General features: G+C 49.2%; 1 protein-coding gene across 1 annotated transcript in view; it reads left to right on the top strand.

The window, feature by feature from the left end:
- Nucleotides 1-214: 214 nt before the first annotated feature.
- The window catches only part of LOC308580885 (maestro heat-like repeat-containing protein family member 7), a 35,538-nt gene continuing 13,850 nt past the window's right edge, over nt 215-21,902 (top strand). Inside the window, exons 1-5 of the mRNA XM_081183155.1 lie at nt 215-231; nt 14,156-14,502; nt 15,952-16,094; nt 17,260-17,391; nt 21,162-21,241. Of these exons, the coding sequence (XP_081039281.1) occupies nt 16,077-16,094; nt 17,260-17,391; nt 21,162-21,241 (230 nt within the window). The 5' untranslated portion in view covers nt 215-231; nt 14,156-14,502; nt 15,952-16,076. The remainder of the gene's footprint in view (nt 232-14,155; nt 14,503-15,951; nt 16,095-17,259; nt 17,392-21,161; nt 21,242-21,902) is intronic.

Here is a 21,902-nt window from a genome sequence, read left to right as displayed (position 1 = left end):
TGGGTATTAATATTAATAATAAATAATATTTTAAGGTTGTTTAAATGAATGTTCTAAAATGTAGAACAGAAAATTCAATAAAAAATGTACAGTGCAACCAAGCACAGAGGTGTACCTAGGAGTTGTATTGGTGTCTTGTCACTTTACTGCAACAACCAGGGTTACTTTTCCACAGGAGCTCACAGGAGCCTAGTGGGGGCCATGACCATTCTAAGAGAACAAGGGTTTGTGGTGAGTTCCAACACCTCTCTTTTCTAGAAAAATAGAACTGGCAACAACCATATTTGAAATGGTTACCTTTGATACGGACCGGGGGGGTGCCTCCTTCTCCCCCCTTCTCCTTGAACGTCCGAGGCAATGACCTCGAGGGTGCCACCGCACACTCACCCTCAAACCCCTTCACCGTTGCACAAGCACCACACTTTTCCCAGATCCCCCCCTTTTCTGCGAGCGAAATAAGCTCGAATATATTCCCTATCTTTTCCTATGCCTATCTGCGCTCCATACTTAGAACGAGTAGACTGAGTGTTTCTGTTTCTCCGCTGATTCCCATGGCCGCGCTTTAGCCAATCACAGCCATGCATTCATCCTGCAGGAGCTAGCTCAGGGAGCTACTGCACGCCTCATTTCACCCCTGACAAGCTGCTGACGGCCCCCCACTGCGAGAACAATGGATCCGAAACCAGGGACCTCGTAAAACTGTCAAAATCCAGTTACAATGTATCCATTCTGTTTCCGTTTGTCAAAACCCTGTTACAATGTATCTATCCTGCTTCTGCTTTCCCTCTACATTACGGAATGAGTTACAGATCATTGAAATCTTTAGAAATTAATATAAAATCAACCGCAGCTCCGATTTCCTTGCTCTCGGTGTCATTCAACTCAGCTCCCCCTGGACTCTACTTCCATAATCCCCAAAGCGGCAGGTCACATACGCAGGAACTTCCTAATCCTGTCAGATCGTTTCGCCAAACCTTTCCTCTAGGCAATATTAGGTGGTAGACGATGCATATCTCTGACCCATTGTCTTGCCACCACCGGTACTCAATAAATGTTTATCTATGTATATTTCTTGCTCTGCATATTCCCCCTCCCTCATCCGAAATGTTAATGAATGTAATCCCACCCCTTCCTTAATCTATTCATGACGTGTGAAATATATTCATGATGTAATTCACGAAACATGACCTTCCCATAATGTATTCATGACGTTTCCTGCACTGTATTCTGGGTTATGGAGGGAACCTTTAAAAGTCTATGTCACCCCATACTCGGGGTTCAATGCCATTTTGAACCTGTTGCGCAATAAACTCGGATCTTCGTATTTTGCTCCTGTGTTCGGCTGAGCTCCTTTCTTCTCCGCTAGGACCCGCGGACTCTGTCCGACGAGCTGGGTGGCTGTGCACTCACGCACCCAGATTTTACCGTAACATTTGGCGCCCAACGTGGGGCTTGCTTTGCGGTTCTCCCGTGTTGCTGACCGGGGCCCCCGAAATCTTCAGCCGGCACCGGGCCATTTTGCTCGGGAAGATCCTTTGGACCTCCGGCCATCTTCCGGGCGGTAATCGGAAGCCCCGGAGTTCAGTCGGGGAGCAAAGAGGGATCCAGCCGGCTTGCTCATCGATCCCGGGATCATCATAGAAGACGCGTGAGTATAAGGAAAAAGGAAAGTCCAGTGCACTGGTGGGAAGGGGGTGGAAGTCTCCTGGCAACTGAATTCTCTGCCCTCCTCTCTATCGCTCCTTCTTGCCTTTCTCTTGGTCCGGTTAGTGAGAGAGACCGTGGACCGCTGCTCAACCCGAAAGGGGGGTTCTGAGCTCTATCTCTTTTCCTCAAAATCTCCAGTCAGCCGCACCAATCGGGAGCCCGAAAGTAAGACGGAGAGACCCGACTTGAAAGATAGCCGACTCTCCGCAACGGGTATCCCGGTTGAAAGCAAGGGGTTGGAGCTCTCTTTCCGAACTTCCTGAGCGTCCTTTCTAGGGGGCAGGAAGTGGTCTTGCTTTCTATCCTAATCCCAGCCGCACCGGTCGGGCTACATACCACGTGTACTGTAAGCTCGCTTCCGAAAGCAAGGGGGATTTTCGACCCGAAATTCTATCCAGGGACCACCCGATCTGGCACCGCACGGCGCGGGCGTTCAGTAGGGCCCCTTTTCCTGAGAGTGTGACGATAGGTAGGAGGTTGCCAGGAGGGATAGCCCATGAGGAATTGGGCGGGATCGGCAGAGTGGAAAGGGACCCCAGGTTATAAGGTTATAAGGAACTAAGGAAATCGGAAAAGGGAACATAAGGAACCGGATAGCTAGAGCTCTCTAAAAAACCCTCTAAAAGAAGTTGCCAGGCAACTAGAAGCCCACCCTCTCCTTTACTATACGTCCCTGTACCAATCCTTACGGACCCCTTTCTTTCCCCTCTTTCTGTCTAGACACGTGTGCATCATAAATGGGTACCCAGGCTTCCAAGCATGAGCAGGCTCACTCTGGGAGGAAGGCTTCCAGGAAGCCATCCAAATCTCAGAAGGACCCTGACTCCCCTCTTCAATTTGTCATCACGTATTGGAAGTCGATTCCTGGCCATGAACTATTGTCGAAGAAAAAACTAGAGGACCTCTGTTCTGAAATCTGGCCCGCCAGTACTGCCTCCTCTAAGCCAGAACTACGCTGGCCGGCGGGAGGGTCGTTTCATGAAGACCGCCTGAACCATCTAAAAAAGTACTTAATGGAGGAAAAACCTCGCCAATTGGAATATTGGGCCACCTTTAAGACCGTAAGGGGGTTGCTCCAAGCTTCAGAAGGTACAGCCTCGTACCAGTTACCTATAATGAACCCTGGACGACAGCCCATGCCCCCCCCATATGAGGGACACATCGCAGATGACGATGCGCAGCAAGCCCTGGTTCCCTTTTACTACGGGAGACCGACACCACCTGCCCCTAGCGACAGTTCGAGTAGTGACGAAGAAACGGGGGATGAAGGGGCACAAGGGAACGAAAACAAAAGAGTTACAAGACTACAGGCTAAAAAGGACCAGAGGGACCCCGGTCAAGCTAAGATAAAAATCCCCCCTCCGATGTCCCGCAACTCCATAGAGGATCCCGTCCAAACTAAAAATAAACCCATCCCCTCAGCGCCGCACGAGCCCACAGCACAACCCCTAGACCAGAACACGGAGGCCTCAGGAACCTCTGACCAAGTGAGCTCAACCGTAACCTCTACCGCGGTCCAGATGCCTTTAAGGGCCTTACCAATACCACCCCTCCAACCCGATGGACCTCCGAGAATGGTTTATACCCACCACCCCTTCTACACCTCTGACCTCGTAACTTGGTCAAACCAGATGCCCTCCTTAAGGGACGACCCCGACAAATGCCACCAACAGATTAGTGCCATCTTCTCCACCCACAACCCCACCTGGCCAGATGTCCACGTCCTATTGAATGCCCTTTTCAACGAGGCAGAAAAAGCAGACATTATAGCCAAGGCTGGAGAAGCAATAGAATCGCCAGATTACCAGAGGGGACGGCCCCAAGGGTTGGAGGCTCTCTCAGCACAGTGCCTCCGGGTAGAACCTACATGGGACTACAACACCACAGATGGGATTTGGTGCTTGAACCTGTTTAAGAAAGCCATCCTGGATGGCGTAAAGGCGGCCGGACAACGCACCGTTAACTGGACCAAGGTCCAAACAGTAATGCAGGGGCCGAATGAGCACCCGTCTGATTATTATACCAGACTGGTTTCTGCCATCAAAACTTGGGGGGGAATAGACCCTGAGAATTTCCAACATGAGGTGATAGTCAAAGGTTTCTTTAAGGACCAAGCCTGTCCAGACATTAGAAAGGCATTAAATCTACAAATTGGATACGATGGAAAAAGCATTAGCGAGATCTTATCCATCGCAAAATCCGTCTATAACTCCCGAGACGAGAGGAAACGGAAAGAAACAAAAACCGAGACAGAACAGATCTTGGCTTTAAGTATGGAAGCTACCCAAGATCCTAACCGAAATAGAGGCTTCCACCGAGGAAAGGGGGTAAGGGGAGGAGGACCACCCAATCCCTACAGGCAATGGGGACCGACCAATGGAGGGTGCTACTACTGCGGGCAGGAAGGACACATAAAAAGGTTCTGCCCCTACCTCAACACACCATCCTACGGGGGCAGGATTCAAAACCGTTCCCTGCTCGAGCAAACCACCCCCCTTTCCCTCCGCAACCCAATCCAACTCAGGGATACGCAATTCGCCAACCGGCAGCCTATCCTCCGCAAATACCCCCGAATCCAACACCCCAGCCTCAACGAACTCAACCGGGCCCACGAACTCAAATGCCGACCATGAATACTCCTACTCACCCATGGGCAGATGCCACCGCTCCCTCCCTACACCCCCCAAATCAACCACCACCTGATGATCAAGATAACTATTGACAACCAGAAGGGGATCCCAGCCCTACCCAAACCATTTGTCCCATGCTGGCGTTGTCATCTGAAGATCCTGTTTGCACTATAGAGATCGATGGTCATCCCTACCAGTGCCTACTAGACACGGGGGCCACATATTCCACCTTAACCGACAGCCATCTACAACCAGGGACAGTAACAAAAAAGGTAATGGGACTGGATGGGATACCCCGCACGTGCCCACTCTCACAACCAGCCAAAGTCACCCTCGGACCCCTACTAGCAGAACATACCTTCCTCCTAACCAGCAGCCCTGTGAACCTCCTCGGTAGGGACCTCCTTTGCAAACTTAACGCCACCATAAAATGTTCCGCGGACGGCATCTACCTACATATGCCCGAACATTCCGTCACCGCCTTCCAAGGCATTATACAGGAAGCAAAATCGGACCGCCAGTTTCCCGAACTCCCCCCGGAATTAGAAAAGGAATTGCCCTCTTCCTTATGGGGCACTGAATCAACCTCGGTGGGACTTTTAATATCAGCTACCCCGGTTAAAATCACCTACCGGACCGACCTGCCCTTCCCCTGCACCAAACAATACCCCTTGCCCAAAGAAGCCATCGAAGGATTAACCCCAATGATTGAAGATTTCCTCGAAAAAGGGATCCTAATTCCATGTGCTTCACCCTGTAATACCCCAGTACTTCCAGTAAAAAAGCCCTCAGCGGAAGGGGCCCCAGTCCGATATCGTTTCGTTCAAGACTTAAGACTAGTAAACCAATTCGTCATACCCCGCCACCCAGTGGTGGGTAACCCAAACTCCCTTCTAAATGCCATTCCGGCAGGGACAACGTGGTACTCCGCCGCGGACTTGTGCTCCGCCTTCTTTAGCATACCCCTCGACCCCGCCAGCCAATTCCTCTTTGCCTTCACCTGGGGACCCAGCCAATTAACGTGGACAAGACTGCCCCAAGGTTATGTGGAGTCGCCCGCAATTTTCTCCGCGGTGCTACATCAAGATTTAGAAGATATACGTTTACCTGCTAACTCCGCCCTCCTCTATGTAGACGACCTCTTATTGTGTTCTACTAGTGAAGAGGCATGTAAAGTTGACACAAAACATCTCCTGTCTGAGTTAGCGAAGAAGGGACATAAAGTGTCCCCCAAGAAGCTACAATATTGCAAACAGGAAGTAAAATACCTCGGGCACATCCTAGGAGTAGGCACCCGAAGTTTAGCCACTGACAGAATAGAAGCCGTCACTAAAATTCCCCTCCCAAAAACTAAGCGACAGTTACGCGGCTTCCTTGGGATGGCTGGCTTTTGCCGGGCATGGATTGCCGGCTACAGTGAAATCACCAAGCCTTTAACTATCATGACCCGCCAAGATCACCCGGACACACTGGTCTGGGAAGAGGAAGCCTATAAATCTTTTGAAAGACTAAAACGAGAATTAAGATCTGCCCCTGCCTTAGGACTGCCTGACTACCGCATCCCCTTTAACCTGTTCATCCACGAACAAATGGGGGTAGCGTCCGGTGTCCTAACCCAATCATTCCGGGACCAAGAAAGACCAGTAGCTTATTACGGCCTACAATTGGATAACACCGCAAAGGGGGCAGTCAGTTGCCTAAGAGCCATTGCCGCTGCTGCAATCCTCCTCGAGAAGGCTCAAGAAACAGTCCTGGGTCATGAAATCACCATTCATGTACCTCACTCAGTCTCAACCCTCCTTACCCTAAGAGGATGCCACCACTTTTCAAATTCCCGCCTCAACCGATATGAAGCCCTCCTACTGACCCCGTCCAACGTCACCATTAAGCGAGTAAATTCCCTAAATCCAGCTACCTTATTACCCCTCCCGGATGATGGCACCCCACATCACGACTGTGCCACCATAGTCCGCCAGGCCGAGAAACCCCGAGAAGATTTAGACCACCTTCCCTTAGAGAATCCCGACCTCATACTCTACACGGATGGCAGCTCCAAAGTCATCGACGGGGTTAGAAAGACTGGGTATGCAGTAGTCTCTGACTTCGAAGTACTAGAATCAAACCTAATCAACTCGCAGTACAGTGCCCAAGCCGCCGAATTAATCGCTCTCATACGTGCCTGTGAGATTGCTGAAAACAAAAGGGTAACCATATACACGGACAGTAAATATTGTTTTGGACTAGTGCATACAACCGGACAAATTTGGCTTCAAAGAGGCTTCTTAACTGCAGCCGGATCCCAAATTTCACATGCAGCCCTAGTAGAAAGACTCCTCATGTCAATCCATTTACCTAGTGCAATAGCAGTCGTCCATTGCAGAGCACACACTAAAGGCAGAGATCCGGTCTCCAGAGGTAATAGACGAGCCGACAAGGCCGCCCAAATAGCTGCCCTCCGCATCCCAAATGATGAATCTGAATTTCAAGCCTTACAACTCCCTGCTGACCTAGATCTAACTCAAATTTACAAATCTGCCCCAGAGGATGAAAAAGCTATGTGGGAATCCCTAGGAGCCACGGAACATAATGGTATCTGGACCCTCCCCGATGGAAGAACTGTCCTTCCAAAGGCCTGGACTCCAAAATTAGTGAGGGTTCTTCACCAACGGACACATTGGGGAAAGGGGAGGTTAATGGAACACATAATTAGATCCTGGTATGCTCCAGGGATAGCTGCCGCCGCTGCAGCAGCATCAAAAAATTGCATTACCTGCCACCAATTCAATCCTAAGCGCGAACCTAGAAAACCACCAGGAGCTAGACCATGGGCCTTTGTTCCTTTTGAGAGCCTACAGCTTGACTTCATTGATCTACCCCAATGCCAAGGTTTTAAACACGCTCTGATTATAGTGGACCAATTCTCCTCTTGGGTGGAGGGATTCCCTTGCCGAAAAGCCACCGCATCGGTAGTCGCTATGGCCCTCTTACAGGACATTATTCCCCGATACGGAATGCCCCGCCGCCTAGACAGCGATAGGGGAACTCACTTTACCGCCGAAGTAGTGCAACTAGTGGCCAGAGCTCTCCAAATCAGGTGGGACCTCCATACGCCGTACCACCCACAGTCCTCTGGCCAAGTAGAACGCATGAACCAGGAGATAAAAACACAGTTGGGAAAACTTTGTAAACTCACGGGGCTGAAATGGGTAAACGCACTTCCACTGGTCCTTCACAACATACGCAGCGCCCCAACTGAACGTCTGAAACTTTCCCCTTTTGAACTTTTGTTCGGGAGACCTCCTCCCGTATACAATGCTTCATACCCCCTCTCCGAACTAGACGTGGGGAAAACAGAACTTACTAATTATATTGTTCAGCTCCAGACACAACTACAGCGTCTTCACAAATACGCGGCCATCGAAGGACAAAATCTACCCATCGACGTCCAAGCCCACTCCTTCCATCCAGGCGAATGGATCATCGTCAAGGCATACCAGAGGGTACCCCTCCAACCTGTGTGGGAAGGCCCTTACCAGGTACTACTGACCTCTCCGACGGCCGTGAAGGTAGGGGAAAAGAGCGCCTGGCTACACCACATGAGGTGCAAAGGGTCACCACCACCCCAGGAAACGCCGGAGGACTCCGGAGAAGATTACACCTACACGACCCCACCTTCCACACCGGACACCTACATCGACGACGAGGAACAGACCGGACCAGCAGATCGGGGCCAAGATCGGGCTTAACAGACCGGACCAGCAGATCGGGGCCAAGATCGGGCTCAACAGACCGGACCTGACACCACGACATCCAACTGGACGTCCGAGATCGTCCCAGACACCGATGCTATCAAGCTTTGCTTCAAACGCTCTGACAACTCCGTTTGACAGCTCCCTGCACCACCGCTTCATCTGACAGCTCCCTGCACCACCGCTTCATCTGACAGCTCCGCTTGACAGCTCCCTACGTCACCACTTCATCTGACAGCTCCGTTTGACAGCTCCCTGCACCACCGCTTCATCTGACAGCTCCGCTTGACAGGTCCCTACGTCACCGCTTCATCTGACAGCTTCGTTTGACAGCTCCCTACGTCACCACTTCATCTGACAGCTCCGCTTGACAGCTCTCTACGTCACCGCTTCATTTGACACCTTCTTTTGACAGCCGCGCTTTGAACTATATCTCTCCCTACACGCACACCGGCCATGGGTCTTGCCTGCGCCGCCCTTCTTCTCGCCGCCTTATCCAGGGTCATGTTTACCTTGTCGGACCACTGCACAGGATTGCGAACAGACTATCACTTCTTGGACTATCACGAGGTCGAGACAGGGGGAAGGTCTAACCCTGACCGAATGGGGGACTTTGATTTCTGCCTTCCTGAGTCTCGGACCCTACTGCGCCATTCTCTAGTACCCCGACTCACCAGTGACGAGTACTGGGAACTTTTCATCCGAAACAAGGACCTACGCCGTATCGGGTCTGCCGCCCTCACTCTAGACCATTCTTCATACCGCCTGACTTGCCATAACGGGACTTACCTCCTCTACAAAAATGGAGAGACCACACAAAACCCAAACTGGACCGAAGTCGAGATAGGAGGGGCCTCTCACGCTTACACGGACTCCAACCACCCCTCTGGAAACTTGATTTTCGGCTTCCAGTGTCTCCTCTCTACCCCAGAAACCCGGAAGCCTCAACTCCAGGGACTCTGCCTGCGGCGGTTCTGCTGCTTATGGAACCTTGGGGTCACTCATGAGTGGAAAGGGGCCGAATATCTCGAAGGATGGCACCACCCCATACACCCTTCACACACCCCTTCCTGGGACCACGTCGGACCCCTGAGATGCGGCGGAATCGCCAGAGACAGGCGACTATTAAATACCACCGACCCACTTCATCCAGTCAGTACAGCACCCAGACAATTTGGCACAGACTCTGCACTCCCAGGAGAGGACCTCCTTTCTTCCTGGGAGCAAAATTCCTACATTAAACTTCTCAGCCAGGTGGCAAAAGAAGCACCCTACCAAGACTGCTGGATCTGTGCCCACGCACCCAGTCACCTCCAGCAGAGCCTCCCACTTGTCCCAGTACCAGTGACCTTGGAGCAATTTCGCTCTGGAAATGTTATGTCCTGGAACTTAACCGCGCTCAACTTGACACATCAGTATCTCTACCTCACAGGCCCTACAAAGGGACCCCTTTGCCGCCGCTTCTCTGGAGAAGGAACCTTCATTGGATCCAGTACATGTACCTACGCTCTTGAAATCCTACCAACTGGACTAGTCACCGTCACCAACACTAGGGATCTCCGGACTTTTCCTAACCTCACCACCGCCTGGGCCGCTGTCGTTGGACACCCCTTGGACTGGAAGCCCCAACCCACGGACTCCACACTGCTGCAGACTTTTGCTTCAGGCAGAATGGAGTCTTACCTCAGCGGCTTATTCTGGGTATGCGGACATCGCGCATATACGTGGGTAAGCCCACATATGTCTGGATCCTGCTTCGTCGGCTACATCGTTCCCGGAATTAGGATAATTCCACACCTACCCCCTGGAAGGCAAAGAAATAAGAGAGAGCAGAAAGAGCTGTCAGATCTGTCTGACGTCGCTGCAAATGGAGAGACCGTAGGCCGGGCACTTTTCCCCGCCTACGGTGCCGGCTCAAATCATGTGGATATTCTCCGACTCACCGACATCCTTCTAAAATTCATGCAGGAGGCAACCCAGATCACAGACTCTCTCATGTCGGAGCTATCCGAGGTAAGACAATTGAGCTTACAGACGAGGATTGCGACAGACTTCCTCTTGTCCAGTCAAGGAGGCACCTGTGCATTAATAGGCACAGAATGCTGCACGTATGTGACTGACCAGACCTTAAATATAACTGGACATTTAAACAACATTCATGAACTAGCAGGGAAGCTCCACGATATCCAGCACGAGGGGCTATCCGATGTAGACTTGTGGGGATGGTTGCCCAAGCTAGGATGGCTCAGACAACTATTGAAAGTCGTGTTGTTCATCATTTTAACTGTTTTTCTTTGTGTCTCTATCCTATGTTGTACCATGCATTGTATTACCCCTTGCTGTTCTCTCCTCCGTCACTCTGCTTCGCCTAACTCCTTTCCTCTTCGAGCCTATTCCCGCTCCCGACATACTCCCGCCTTCCCAGACTACGTACAGATGAGGCATTTGGGGGAAGGGGAATATGAGATCACCGAACTTTAGTGCTCCGATGGTGCGGAGAAAGGATTTGCAGGTTCTTACAGAACTTTAATGCAAATCTATCTCCGAATGGGGGACTGATACGGACCGGGGGGGGTGCCTCCTTCTCCCCCCTTCTCCTTGAACGTCCGAGGCAATGACCTCGAGGGTGCCACCGCACACTCACCCTCAAACCCCTTCACCGTTGCACAAGCACCACACTTTTCCCAGATCCCCCCCCCTTTTCTGCGAGCGAAATAAGCTCGAATATATTCCCTATCTTTTCCTATGCCTATCTGCGCTCCATACTTAGAACGAGTAGACTGAGTGTTTCTGTTTCTCCGCTGATTCCTATGGCCGCGCTTTAGCCAATCACAGCCATGCATTCATCCTGCAGGAGCTAGCTCAGGGAGCTACTGCACGCCTCATTTCACCCCTGACAAGCTGCTGACGGCCCCCCACTGCGAGAACAATGGATCCGAAACCAGGGACCTCGTAAAACTGTCAAAATCCAGTTACAATGTATCCATTCTGTTTCCGTTTGTCAAAACCCTGTTACAATGTATCTATCCTGCTTCTGCTTTCCCTCTACATTACGGAATGAGTTACAGATCATTGAAATCTTTAGAAATTAATATAAAATCAACCGCAGCTCCGATTTCCTTGCTCTCGGTGTCATTCAACTCAGCTCCCCCTGGACTCTACTTCCATAATCCCCAAAGCGGCAGGTCACGTACGCAGGAACTTCCTAATCCTGTCAGATCGTTTCGCCAAACCTTTCCTCTAGGCAATATTAGGTGGTAGACGATGCATATCTCTGACCCATTGTCTTGCCACCACCGGTACTCAATAAATGTTTATCTATGTATATTTCTTGCTCTGCATATTCCCCCTCCCTCATCCGAAATGTTAATGAATGTAATCCCACCCCTTCCTTAATCTATTCATGACGTGTGAAATATATTCATGATGTAATTCACGAAACATGACCTTCCCATAATGTATTCATGACGTTTCCTGCACTGTATTCTGGGTTATGGAGGGAACCTTTAAAAGTCTATGTCACCCCATACTCGGGGTTCAATGCCATTTTGAACCTGTTGCGCAATAAACTCGGATCTTCGTATTTTGCTCCTGTGTTCGGCTGAGCTCCTTTCTTCTCCGCTAGGACCCGCGGACTCTGTCCGACGAGCTGGGTGGCTGTGCACTCACGCACCCAGATTTTACCGTAACACCTTTTACACGGCCCAAGTCCTCAAAGCATCTGGAGTGAAGGCAAAAAAATAAGCACGCCTTTGTGCAAGGGCAGGAAGCTTCTCCCACGCAGAGGAGTCAACTTCTAGGGATTAAGGGGCTTCACACCTATAAAATATTTGAGGGGGCTGCCCTCCCCCCAAAGTTGATGGGCACTGCCATTCAAATGGTGTGCATGCATGGTGTCATGTGAACATAGCCTGCCCCCCCCCAATATTTTATTAAAGTTGGCACCCCTGCTCTCATGTTGAGTTTTGTCACCACACACAAAATTTTATGGAATTGTAAAACTCCACAATTTGGCCAGAAATGTTTTGATTTATATTCAGAAGGCATCTGGACTGCAACTTAATTATGAAACAGGTGATATTTGTTTAAAAACATTCATTTGCGTAGCAATTTACTATATCTGAGGTGCAATTTATTTATATTCAAGTCACAGATCTTTGGTGGGTATAATGTGAATTTCTACTTTATTTAGAGTTAAGCAAATAAAAACAATAAGCAAAATGTAGGCTTCTATATGTAGTATGGGACGCGGGTGGCGCTGTGGGATTGGCTTGCCGATCGAAAGGTTGGCGGTTCGAATCCCCGCGGCGGGGTGCGCTCCTGTTGCTTGGCCCCAGCGCCTGCCAACCTAGCAGTTCGAAAGCACCCCCGGGTGCAAGTAGATAAATAGGGACCGCTTACTGGCGGGAAGGTAAACGGCGTTTCCGTGTGCTGCGCTGGCTTGCCAGATGCAGCATTGTCACACTGGCCACGTGACCCGGAAGTGTCTTTGGACAGCGCTGGCTCCCGGCCTCTTAAGTGAGATGAGCGCATAACCCTAGAGTCTGTCAAGACTGGCCTGTACGGGCAGGGGTACCTTTACCTTTACCTTTTATATGTAGTATATTTAGGGAAAATAGTGCCTTGTCAATTAATTAACATTTATTAGATTTCATAGATGCTTTGAAACAAACGGGAGTCCTTTTCTTCTTTTTTACCTCTTGTTTTTTCTTGTCTTTCCCCTTTCTTTTTTTCTCAACTTTCTTGCAGTTCTCCATAGTGGTTCATACAGCAGTGTATCAAACTCTGACTTTTGTTTTCTGGATTTCTGGGTTTTTTCCTGTTGTTATTCTGTCTCTCACAGCTACAATAAACCTACCGTTAAAATTATGGACTGGTCATTTCTTTGTCAGAGGGCAAACGGGCAATTTTAGCAGGGGATCAAATACTTTTCCCCCTCACTGTATCAATGAATGTAATGTCAGAGGAACAATGGCCGCAGTTGCTAGGTTGCTAAGGTCATTGTGACACACCCTACACGCCTCATGAACGTGTCAGGTGAGCAAAGGTGATTTGGCAGGAGAGAAGCTTCATGCTTCTGTTAGCCATTTTGTGACCGCTTCTAACATTTCTATATTGAGACAGAGAGAGGGTGTGTGGCTGAGTGTGTGAGGGGGGGAAATGTAAGTTGGATTTCTTAGCTGATTCTGCCTTCTGGTTCCAGCTTTGTCTAGGGCAGTCTGAGGGGAGCTCCTTTCTCCCCAGGCAATGCCAGGTTCTGTGCACAGCATAGCTAGCGATAGCAAATAGTCAATAATCATAACCATGTTTACCACCACAGTGCCTTCCAGGTGTCCTTGGACTCCAACTCCCATCATCCCCAGCCAGCACAGCCAGGGATGATGGGAGTTGTAGTCCAACAGTGTATTAGCTCCCCCCTGCCCTGATCTAAACCTTCAAGCACTTCCTTCACAAGATAGCCTATTTGCCTATGATAGCAAGCACATGTGGCCCCGGTTCAGTCCAGGCGTGTTGAGTAGGAGGATACTGCCAGCCTATCTTCTCCCACTCTGTTTTAGGCTGTCAAAGCTTAATGAATGTTAGAAGGATGCTGGAAAGAAGTTATATGACTTTAGCAGAAATGTTATAAAGAATTAAGTATGAATAGATTGACAACGGGTAAAGGTGCAAAACTTAAGGTTAAATTGCGTTAAGATAAATTATGGAACTAAATTTGAGAAAGAGGGAAAGGACTTGCTGGAACAATTATTTGAACTAGAATACAAAAAAAGGAGGTGTGAGGAAGTCGAGGAAATAAGCAAATGAAAGATAAGGATATGAAAATACGGGGTCTTTTTTTGTTTTGTTTTGTTTTTCTATTTTCCCTTCTATTTTTTTTAAGGTTTGTGTTTTTTAAATGTTTCTGTTTTTTCTTTTTTAATGTTTTGATGTACTGTTGATGTTTTGTTTTATTGTATTTTCTTTTGTTTTTGAGGTTTTGTAACTGTTCATTGCTTGTATTTCTTTTTTTTTTTTTGTCTTTTTTTGTAATTCTTAAACTCTAATAAATATCTTTGGGGGAAAAAATAGGCTGTCAAAGCTGCAGAAGCTGTTTTCAAAGAGCAACTCCAAACAAGATCTGGGGAAAGGAGGAAGCGACAGCCAGGATGCTGCAGCTTCATCGAATGCCAAGCCCCAGGACCGGAGGTTTGAACATTTCTATAGCCATAAGGAAAGCAGGGCGGGCGAAGTTGCGTTCTCTTCCCTTCCCAAGCTGAAATGGTTCCATCTGTCCAGGAGAAAGAACTCTATCACGCTGAGGAATTGGGATAAACTAAGCACGTTCTGGAGCTGCTGTGGAACCCAAAAGGTCTGGTCCCAAGAATGTAAGGTTCTGGAACCTAAGCAAGAGTCAAGGAGCTTGTCCACAGTTTTAGGTGAGGAGATGCCCTGGGTTCTTGTGAGGGATTCTGCATGGGAGGAGAGGGTTGGAGGAGAAATGGAATTACCTAGGAGGAGCCAGTGTGGTGTAGTGGTTAAGAGCGATAGACTCGTAATCTGGTGAACCGGGTTCGCGTCTCCGCTCCTCCACATGCAGCTGCTGGGTGACCTTGGGCTAGTCACACTTCTCTGAAGTCTCTCAGCCCCACTCACCTCACAGAGTGTTTGTTGTGGGGGAGGAAGGGGAAGGAAAATGTTAGCCGCTTTGAGACTCCTTAGGGTAGTGATAAAGCGGGATACCAAATCCAAACTCCTCCTCTTCTACCTAATTCACACTTTATGAAACAATATGTGAACTGGAACACAACCATCTTTTGAAATTAACACTTCTCTGAATTTTGCAGTAAAGTGTACAAAAATGCATGTACTAGGATAAAGTGTGTATACAAGTGTATATATTAGTAGAGATAAGATACAAATCTATTGTGTTACAGTAACTTGCTTTAAAAAGATGTGTCTACTGTCATACCTTGGTTGCCCCCTTGGAACTTGTACGTTTCAGCTCCCGAATGACTGAAAACTGGAAGTGAGCGTTCAGGTTTTCAAACGATTTTCAGAAACTGTACATCTGGTGTGGCTTCTGCAGCTTCTGATTGGCTGCAGGATGCTCTTGCAGCCAATCAGAAGTCGCTTCTTGGTTTTCAAACAGTTTTGGAAGTCTAACGAACTCCTGGAACGCATTCTGTTCGAGAACCAAGGTACGACTGTATTAGGAGAAATTTGCACTATAATAACGAATTTCCCTGAGGACTTTGCAAACTGGGTGTGGAAATTTGGAGAACTGGTTTTAGGATTAGAAAAATGAGAAACTGAGAGAAATTGAAATGGATTCACCCATCCCTAGGGTGGGTGAGGTGGAGGATTTTATGAAGATGCCAGAGGCTTAGGGTGTTGTCAGGAATGTGCAAATTATTCAACAAGAAGAAGCTAGGTCTCTTTCAAGAAGATAAAGGTAATGGGACCCCTGACCATTAGGTCCAGTCATGGCCAACTCTGGGGTTGCGGTGCTCATCTCGCTTTATTGGCCGAGGGAGCTGGAGTACAGCTTCCGGGTCATGTGGCCAGCATGACTAAGCCGCTTCTGGCGAACCAGAGCAACGCATGGAAACGCCGTTTACCTTCCCGCCGGAGCGGTACCTATTTATCTACTTGCACTTTGATGTGCTTTCAAACTGCTAGGTGGGCAGGAGCTGGGACCGAGCAATGGGAGCTCACCCTGTTGCGGGGATTCGAACCACCAACCTTCTGATCGGCAAGCCCTAGGCTCTGTGGTTTAACCCACAGCGCCACCCGCGTCCCATTTCAAGAAGGTACGGGATACTAATAAGAAGGTAGGAGATGCTAATATGCCTTCCTGTTCTCTGTTTACCCCTCTCAACTCCTAGATTCAACATCAACAAGCCTCAACCACTTCTCCACCTCCTCTGTCTTTTCATCTACTTCCAACGGGTCAGATGTGAATGACAGCATTGAACTCGATGGTGATGCCGTCAACATCATCCTCAAGCGCATGGAGGAGGAAGACAAGGTACAAAACCCCTCAGCACATGGTGCTTCCTGCACATGGTACTTCTATAGTACTACTAATGCGCTTGCTCGGGAAACATGATTCTACAGATGTCTGAAGCCTATTTCTGTGTTGACGCAGTGAGTTCTTCACAAATAGCAGCTGCTTGGGAGAATTAAGTTGGATGCTAGTAGCAGCTCCTACTGTAATATCCTTGCCAGGCTGTTGTCAAGTCTGGTAGAGCTGGCCCAGAAACAAGCATGTTTTGGCCAAATGAACACGAACACATCATCAGTAATGTAGAGTCTTGGGACTGGGTAGTGGAGCATGTGCACAAGGTTCCTGGGAAAGAAAATGGAGCCAAGATCTGAGGACTTAACCAGGAAAGGAGTACTTGCTAAAAGGAAATAGTATACAAGATTACCGTATTTTTCGCTCTATAGGACGCACCCGACCATAGGACGCACCTTGTTTTAGAGGGGGAGAACAAGAAAAAAAAATTCTCCCCCTCTCTGCTCAGCGCCCCTTCAGCGAAGCGGCTGGAGAAACGGAGCCCCTTCCATTTCTCCTCCCACTTCGCTGAAGGGGCGCTGCGCAGCTCTCCCTCTCTGCTGAAGCTGGGAGAGTCTTGCTCTCCTGGCTTCAGCAAAAGGAACCTGAAGCCTTTGGAGCGCAGCACAAGTTCCCTCTGCGCTCCAAAGGCTTCAGCGGCTATCCCTGAAGCCCGGAGAGCGAGAGGGGTCGGTGCGCACAGTAGGAGTTCCACTGGGCAGAAACATAGGAAGATACAGGGCCGGCCCACCCGTCAGGCAAGATGAGGCGACTGCCTCAGGTGGCAGGATCCAAAGGGGCTGCAGATCTGGCCTCCCATGGAATACACAGTGACACAGACTTATTTTCTTTCTCATGGAGGGTTGTGTAGCTATAACCATAAAAAAAGGAATGAACTGTTTTCGCTATAAAGTGGGAATGCAAGATCCCAGTTACCCTCTTCTGAGCTCATCACTTTTCTAGTTCTGTAGCGTCTCTGAGCAGTTGTGAAATAGGTGGGTTAATTCTGCAGTTCACTTCTCATTCTGAGCCAACCAGGAAGGATGTCTAGGACACATCTAGGATGTCTAGGACACATCAAGAAAGGCTCGATAATGCCCTCTCCTAATAGCCCCGGTTCTCTCTCAACTTACAGAGCAAACAGGATGAGAATGGGGACATTAGTTTCCTCAGTGCCATCTCCGCTTTATGCATCGCTACACAGCATAAACGACGGAACAAACTCAAACTTCTGTACACCAAAGACGAATTAACAGAGGCTGTCGTGGTAAGTGAGGTGCAGAAATCCAGTAAGGAGGTGGCAGCTAGCCAGTAGATGAGAGGCACGAGGTCTGGCTTTGGGGGTAAAGGTAAAGGTAAAGGGTCCCCTGACCATTAGGTCCAGTCGTGGCTGACTCTGGGGTTGCGGCGCTCATCTCGCTTTACTGGCCGAGGGAGCCGGCGTACAGCTTCCGGGTCATGTGGCCAGCATGACTAAGCCGCTTCTGGTGAACCAGAGCAGCGCACAGAAACACCGTTTACCTTCCCACCAGAGCAGTACCTATTTATCTACTTGCACTGGTGTGCTTTCGAACTGCTGGGTTGGCAGGAGCAGGGACCGAGCAACGGGAGCTCACCCCGTCACGGGGATTCGAACTGTGACCTTCTGATCGGCAAGTCCTAGGCTCTGTGGTTTAACTCAAAGCACCACCCATGTTAGTTCTGTGGAAATAAACCTGGCAAGTGCGGAAGGACTATGAAACCATTTGGGAAAGGGTCACTAAATCCACTTGAAAACACCCTACGAGGATGCAGTTGTAATTCCTTCCCCAAGGTGTTCCGCAGAGGACCCCCTGGCTAAGCTTGCTTGGGACTCCCTTGTCTCTGTATTTCTCTGTATTTGTATTTGTATTTGTCTCTGTGTCTGAAACCCATGTTTCAGCAACAAGTCCTTCTGGGGTAATAGGTGGCTGGGGGAAATTGAGTTGGCTGCTAGGGAAACCTCTGCTCTGTGCCACTCTTGGCTCTATTCCTGACAGAGGACAGATAGCTACCGTATTTTTTGTACCATAGGACGCACCGGACAATAGGACGCACTTTGTTTTAGAGGGGGGAGAACAAGAAAAAAAAATTCTCCCCCTCTCTGCCCAGCGCCCCTTCAGTGAAGCGGCAGGAGGCGCTGCACAGAGGGGGGGAGAACTTTCTCCCTCTTGTTTTCCCGCTCTAAAACAAGGTGACGTTCAGGCGGCTACCTTGAAAGCCTGGAGAGCGAGAGGGATCGGTGTGCACTGACCCCTCTCGCTCTCCAGGCTTCAGGTTCCTTTTGACCTGCTCTTTGGGGCGGGGGAAGCCCACCACCAGCCCCAAAGAGCAGGTCAGGGAGCAGCGGAAAGGCGCAGCGGAGAGGCTCCTGCCATAGCCGCGCGTCACCTCTCCAGCCGGGAGAGGGTCGCGGGGCTATGGCGTCTTCGCTCCATAAGAAGCACACACATTTCCCCTTCATTTTTGAAGGGGAAAAAGTGCATCCTATAGAGCGAAAAATACGGTAATCGGCATGGCAGAGCTGGCCCAGTCTTTGTTTGGACAGTGAAGCATTCCCCTCAAGTTCTGAAGGTGGGAAAGCAAAGCTAGGACTTCCCCAAAAAAGTTTCTGTTCAAAGAAGAACAAGACAAAGCGCAGCCATGTTTCTGAAAACCATCCCAGAAAAGAGGGGTGGAAAATGAGCCAATTAAAAACAATGAACTAAAATAAAAAACCGACCAAATTACAGTCCAAATTATTAATTATTGTCAGGGCTGCCACTCAGTCCCAGCTCACATAGGACCACGTTAGCCAGCGTTCAGGTTAAAAGAGTCTTTATTGGATTACAGCTTCCATTTCCAAACTGCAATATGCAGCCCTACTTCTTCTAGGTCAGACCGGCGAAGACCCGTCTGAGTCTCCGCCTCTAGCACACCAGCTTAATACCCTAGCCTTGCTCCACCTCCTGCGCCTTTCCCTCCGTCTCTGGGTCCTTCTGCCCCCCGGGGTCTCCTTTTTCCTACTCTCTTCTGACGCGGACCCCCCTGACCCTTCCGCCTCCTTGCGGCGGGCTTTGGGACCTGGTTCACTCTCTGGGCTGCTTACTGCGCCAGCTTCCGCTACATTTGAACTTGGCGCGCGCGCCCAACTCTCAACCTTCCTCTTGATCGTTTCGTCGCTCCCCGAGGTGGGCGTGACTACTCCTGACTCATGCCCTCCCTCCTTCTGAAAGCCTCCGGAACCCGATATCTGGTCCCCTTTCTCCCCGCTGTTCCCGTCTGGGTACGTGGGTCCCGATCTCCAACTGCTGCTCTCTGATTCCTCTCTGGACCCTTCTTCCTGGGGTGTCCCCCTGCTTTCCCCCCTTGCTCTGACTGCTGGCGCTCCCTTCTGGGAATCCTCGGACTCACTGGATAAGCTCGGCGATCTCGGTTCGTCATCCCCACTCATCTTTCCTTCGTATTCCTCCCCCTCGCTCTCTGTCTCCTCCCTTCTCTGCGTCTCTGCTTCTGAACCCCTGACAATTATGAATTTTTTTTTCGGGCTCCCCATAGTCTGGACCTCTGAAGTGTATCTCCAATATCTCCGTTCCTGCCGCCTCTTGTTGTTTTCATATTTTCCACATTCCGATCTTAACGCTTTAAAGTTCTCCGTCCCTGGCTATGTGATTCTCAATCATGTCAGAAATCATATATCCTTTCATCCATTGTGTACAGCTTTATTTGTGTATATATATATTTTTTCAACTGCCTATTTACCAGCGCAGCTTTTCCTGACTTCATTCCAATCTTCCAATCCGGGCTGTTGTCCAAGGCTATCGTCTGAAGTTTAATGACTCAGCAATTCCCAAGTTGTTAAATCATTCTATTCCGGTCTGTTGTCGAAGCCTTTCGTTTGAAATTTAATGGCATAGTAACTTCCACCTTGTTGTTACTGTAAATTGTTGAGCATACTGTTTGCGATACAGTGGTACCTTGGGTTAAGTACTTAATTCGTCCCAGAGGTCCGTTCTTAACCTGAAACTGTTCTTAACCTGAAGCACCACTTTAGCTAATGGGGCCTCCTGCTGCCATTGCGCCGTCGGAGCATGATTTCTGTTCTCATCCTGAAGCAAAGTTCTTAACCTGAAGCACTATTTCTTTGTTAGCGGAGTCTGTAACCTGAAGCGTATGTAACCTGAAGCGTATGTAACCCGAGGTACCACTGTATTGCAATGTAAATGAACTGTATTCCACAGATACAAGTCATATGGCGATCTATCAGCCTTCCCAGAGACCACACAATCCCCCCCTTTGGGCCCTAGAAGGGGGGTTGCTAGACATCCATTCAGCCCTCTCTCTCACTCATAAAGGATGGATTATGATATGGATATGTTAATTGGCTGTTTTTATTGGAAAATCAATAAAAATGATTTAAAAAGAAAAAAGAAAATGAGTGGTGGGTGGGTGACAAAATGGTGTGTGAGAGAGGTCCTTTTGCTTCTAAGTTGCCTTGAGAATAATTTGATAGAAAGATGGGGTATAAGTTATTAAAATGAATTTAAAAAGTGGGGAGGCCTACAGTGACTCTAAGGCTATTCAGCAGCATTCCTGCACTGATGAGGGAGGAAGGGAGATGAAAGATCAGATGGTTGGGAAGGAGAAACAGAGAGAATTTCTATATCCTTAAGTCTACTAAAATGCACAGAGGAAAGCAGGGAAATGAGGAATTCTTGACGACAGGCTTAGATCCAGGCAGGAGATTTTCCAGGGAAAGGAGGTGGAGATTCTAGGGACCCTCTTTGTAAAGGGAGCATCTTATGTTTTATGGGTGCTTTGGGTAAATGGCCAGAAAGGAATGCAGGTTTTTGCTTGCCTGTTGGGCTAATACAGATCGTGAGACAAGACAGAGGTGCGGGGACAAAATGGGAGCGTGCTGGTAACAGGCTCGTGAATGAGAAAGAGCTTAGACGAAACCATTTGGGATGAAAGTGCCCCACTGAAATCTGTGGAAGGAGGTCATTCACCTGCTCTGTTCTGGCCCTTGGTCTCTTCCAGGTGGTGATGGAGAAACTCCCGGTTCACTCTGTGCCCACATCAGTTCTACCGTGCTGCATGGTGGCCATTTACAACTTGAGGTATGCCTCTTGAAGATCAGGGATTCCTGATCCTACTAAGAAGCAATTACAGTGGTGCCTCGCAAGACGAAAATAATCCGTTCTGCGAGTCTCTTCGTCTAGCGGTTTTTTCGTCTTGCGAAGCAACCCTATTAGCGGCTTAGCGGATTAGCGCTATTAGCGGTTTAGCGGCTATTAAAGGCTTAGCGGCTTAGCGGCTAAAAGGCTATTAGCGGCTTAGAAAAAGGGGGGAGCGGAAAAAATCGCAAGACTCGCAAGACGTTTTCGTCTTGCGAAGCAAGCCCATAGGGAAATTCGTCTTGCGAAGCGCATCGAAAAATGGAAAATCCTTTCGTCTAGCGGGTTTTTCGTCTTGCAAGGCATTCGTCTTGCAGGGCACCAATGTAGTGCGTGCGAAGAGCATTGTATTTGTGATGAATGAGGGTAGAAAATAATGTATTTCCAGGAAAGCAGATGCAACACGGTAAACGGCCTGGGACAAGCCCAGACAATCGAATACAATAGGTCAAAGACTTTCGAAACAGAAATGGTTGAAAGAAGAAGTGGAGAGGCCGGTACTCTGAGGCTCCAGAAAGGAGCAACTGACTCCCCTTGGAAGTGCCCACACAGATCTTAGAAGGCATTTGTTTTCTCCACACCTTGGGAAATATACCGTATTTTT

This window comes from Podarcis bocagei, assembly GCF_964188305.1.
Source record: "Podarcis bocagei genome assembly, chromosome: 1".
NCBI classification, from domain to species: domain Eukaryota; kingdom Metazoa; phylum Chordata; class Lepidosauria; order Squamata; family Lacertidae; genus Podarcis; species Podarcis bocagei.
This window is presented reverse-complemented; position numbering and strand designations above follow the sequence as displayed.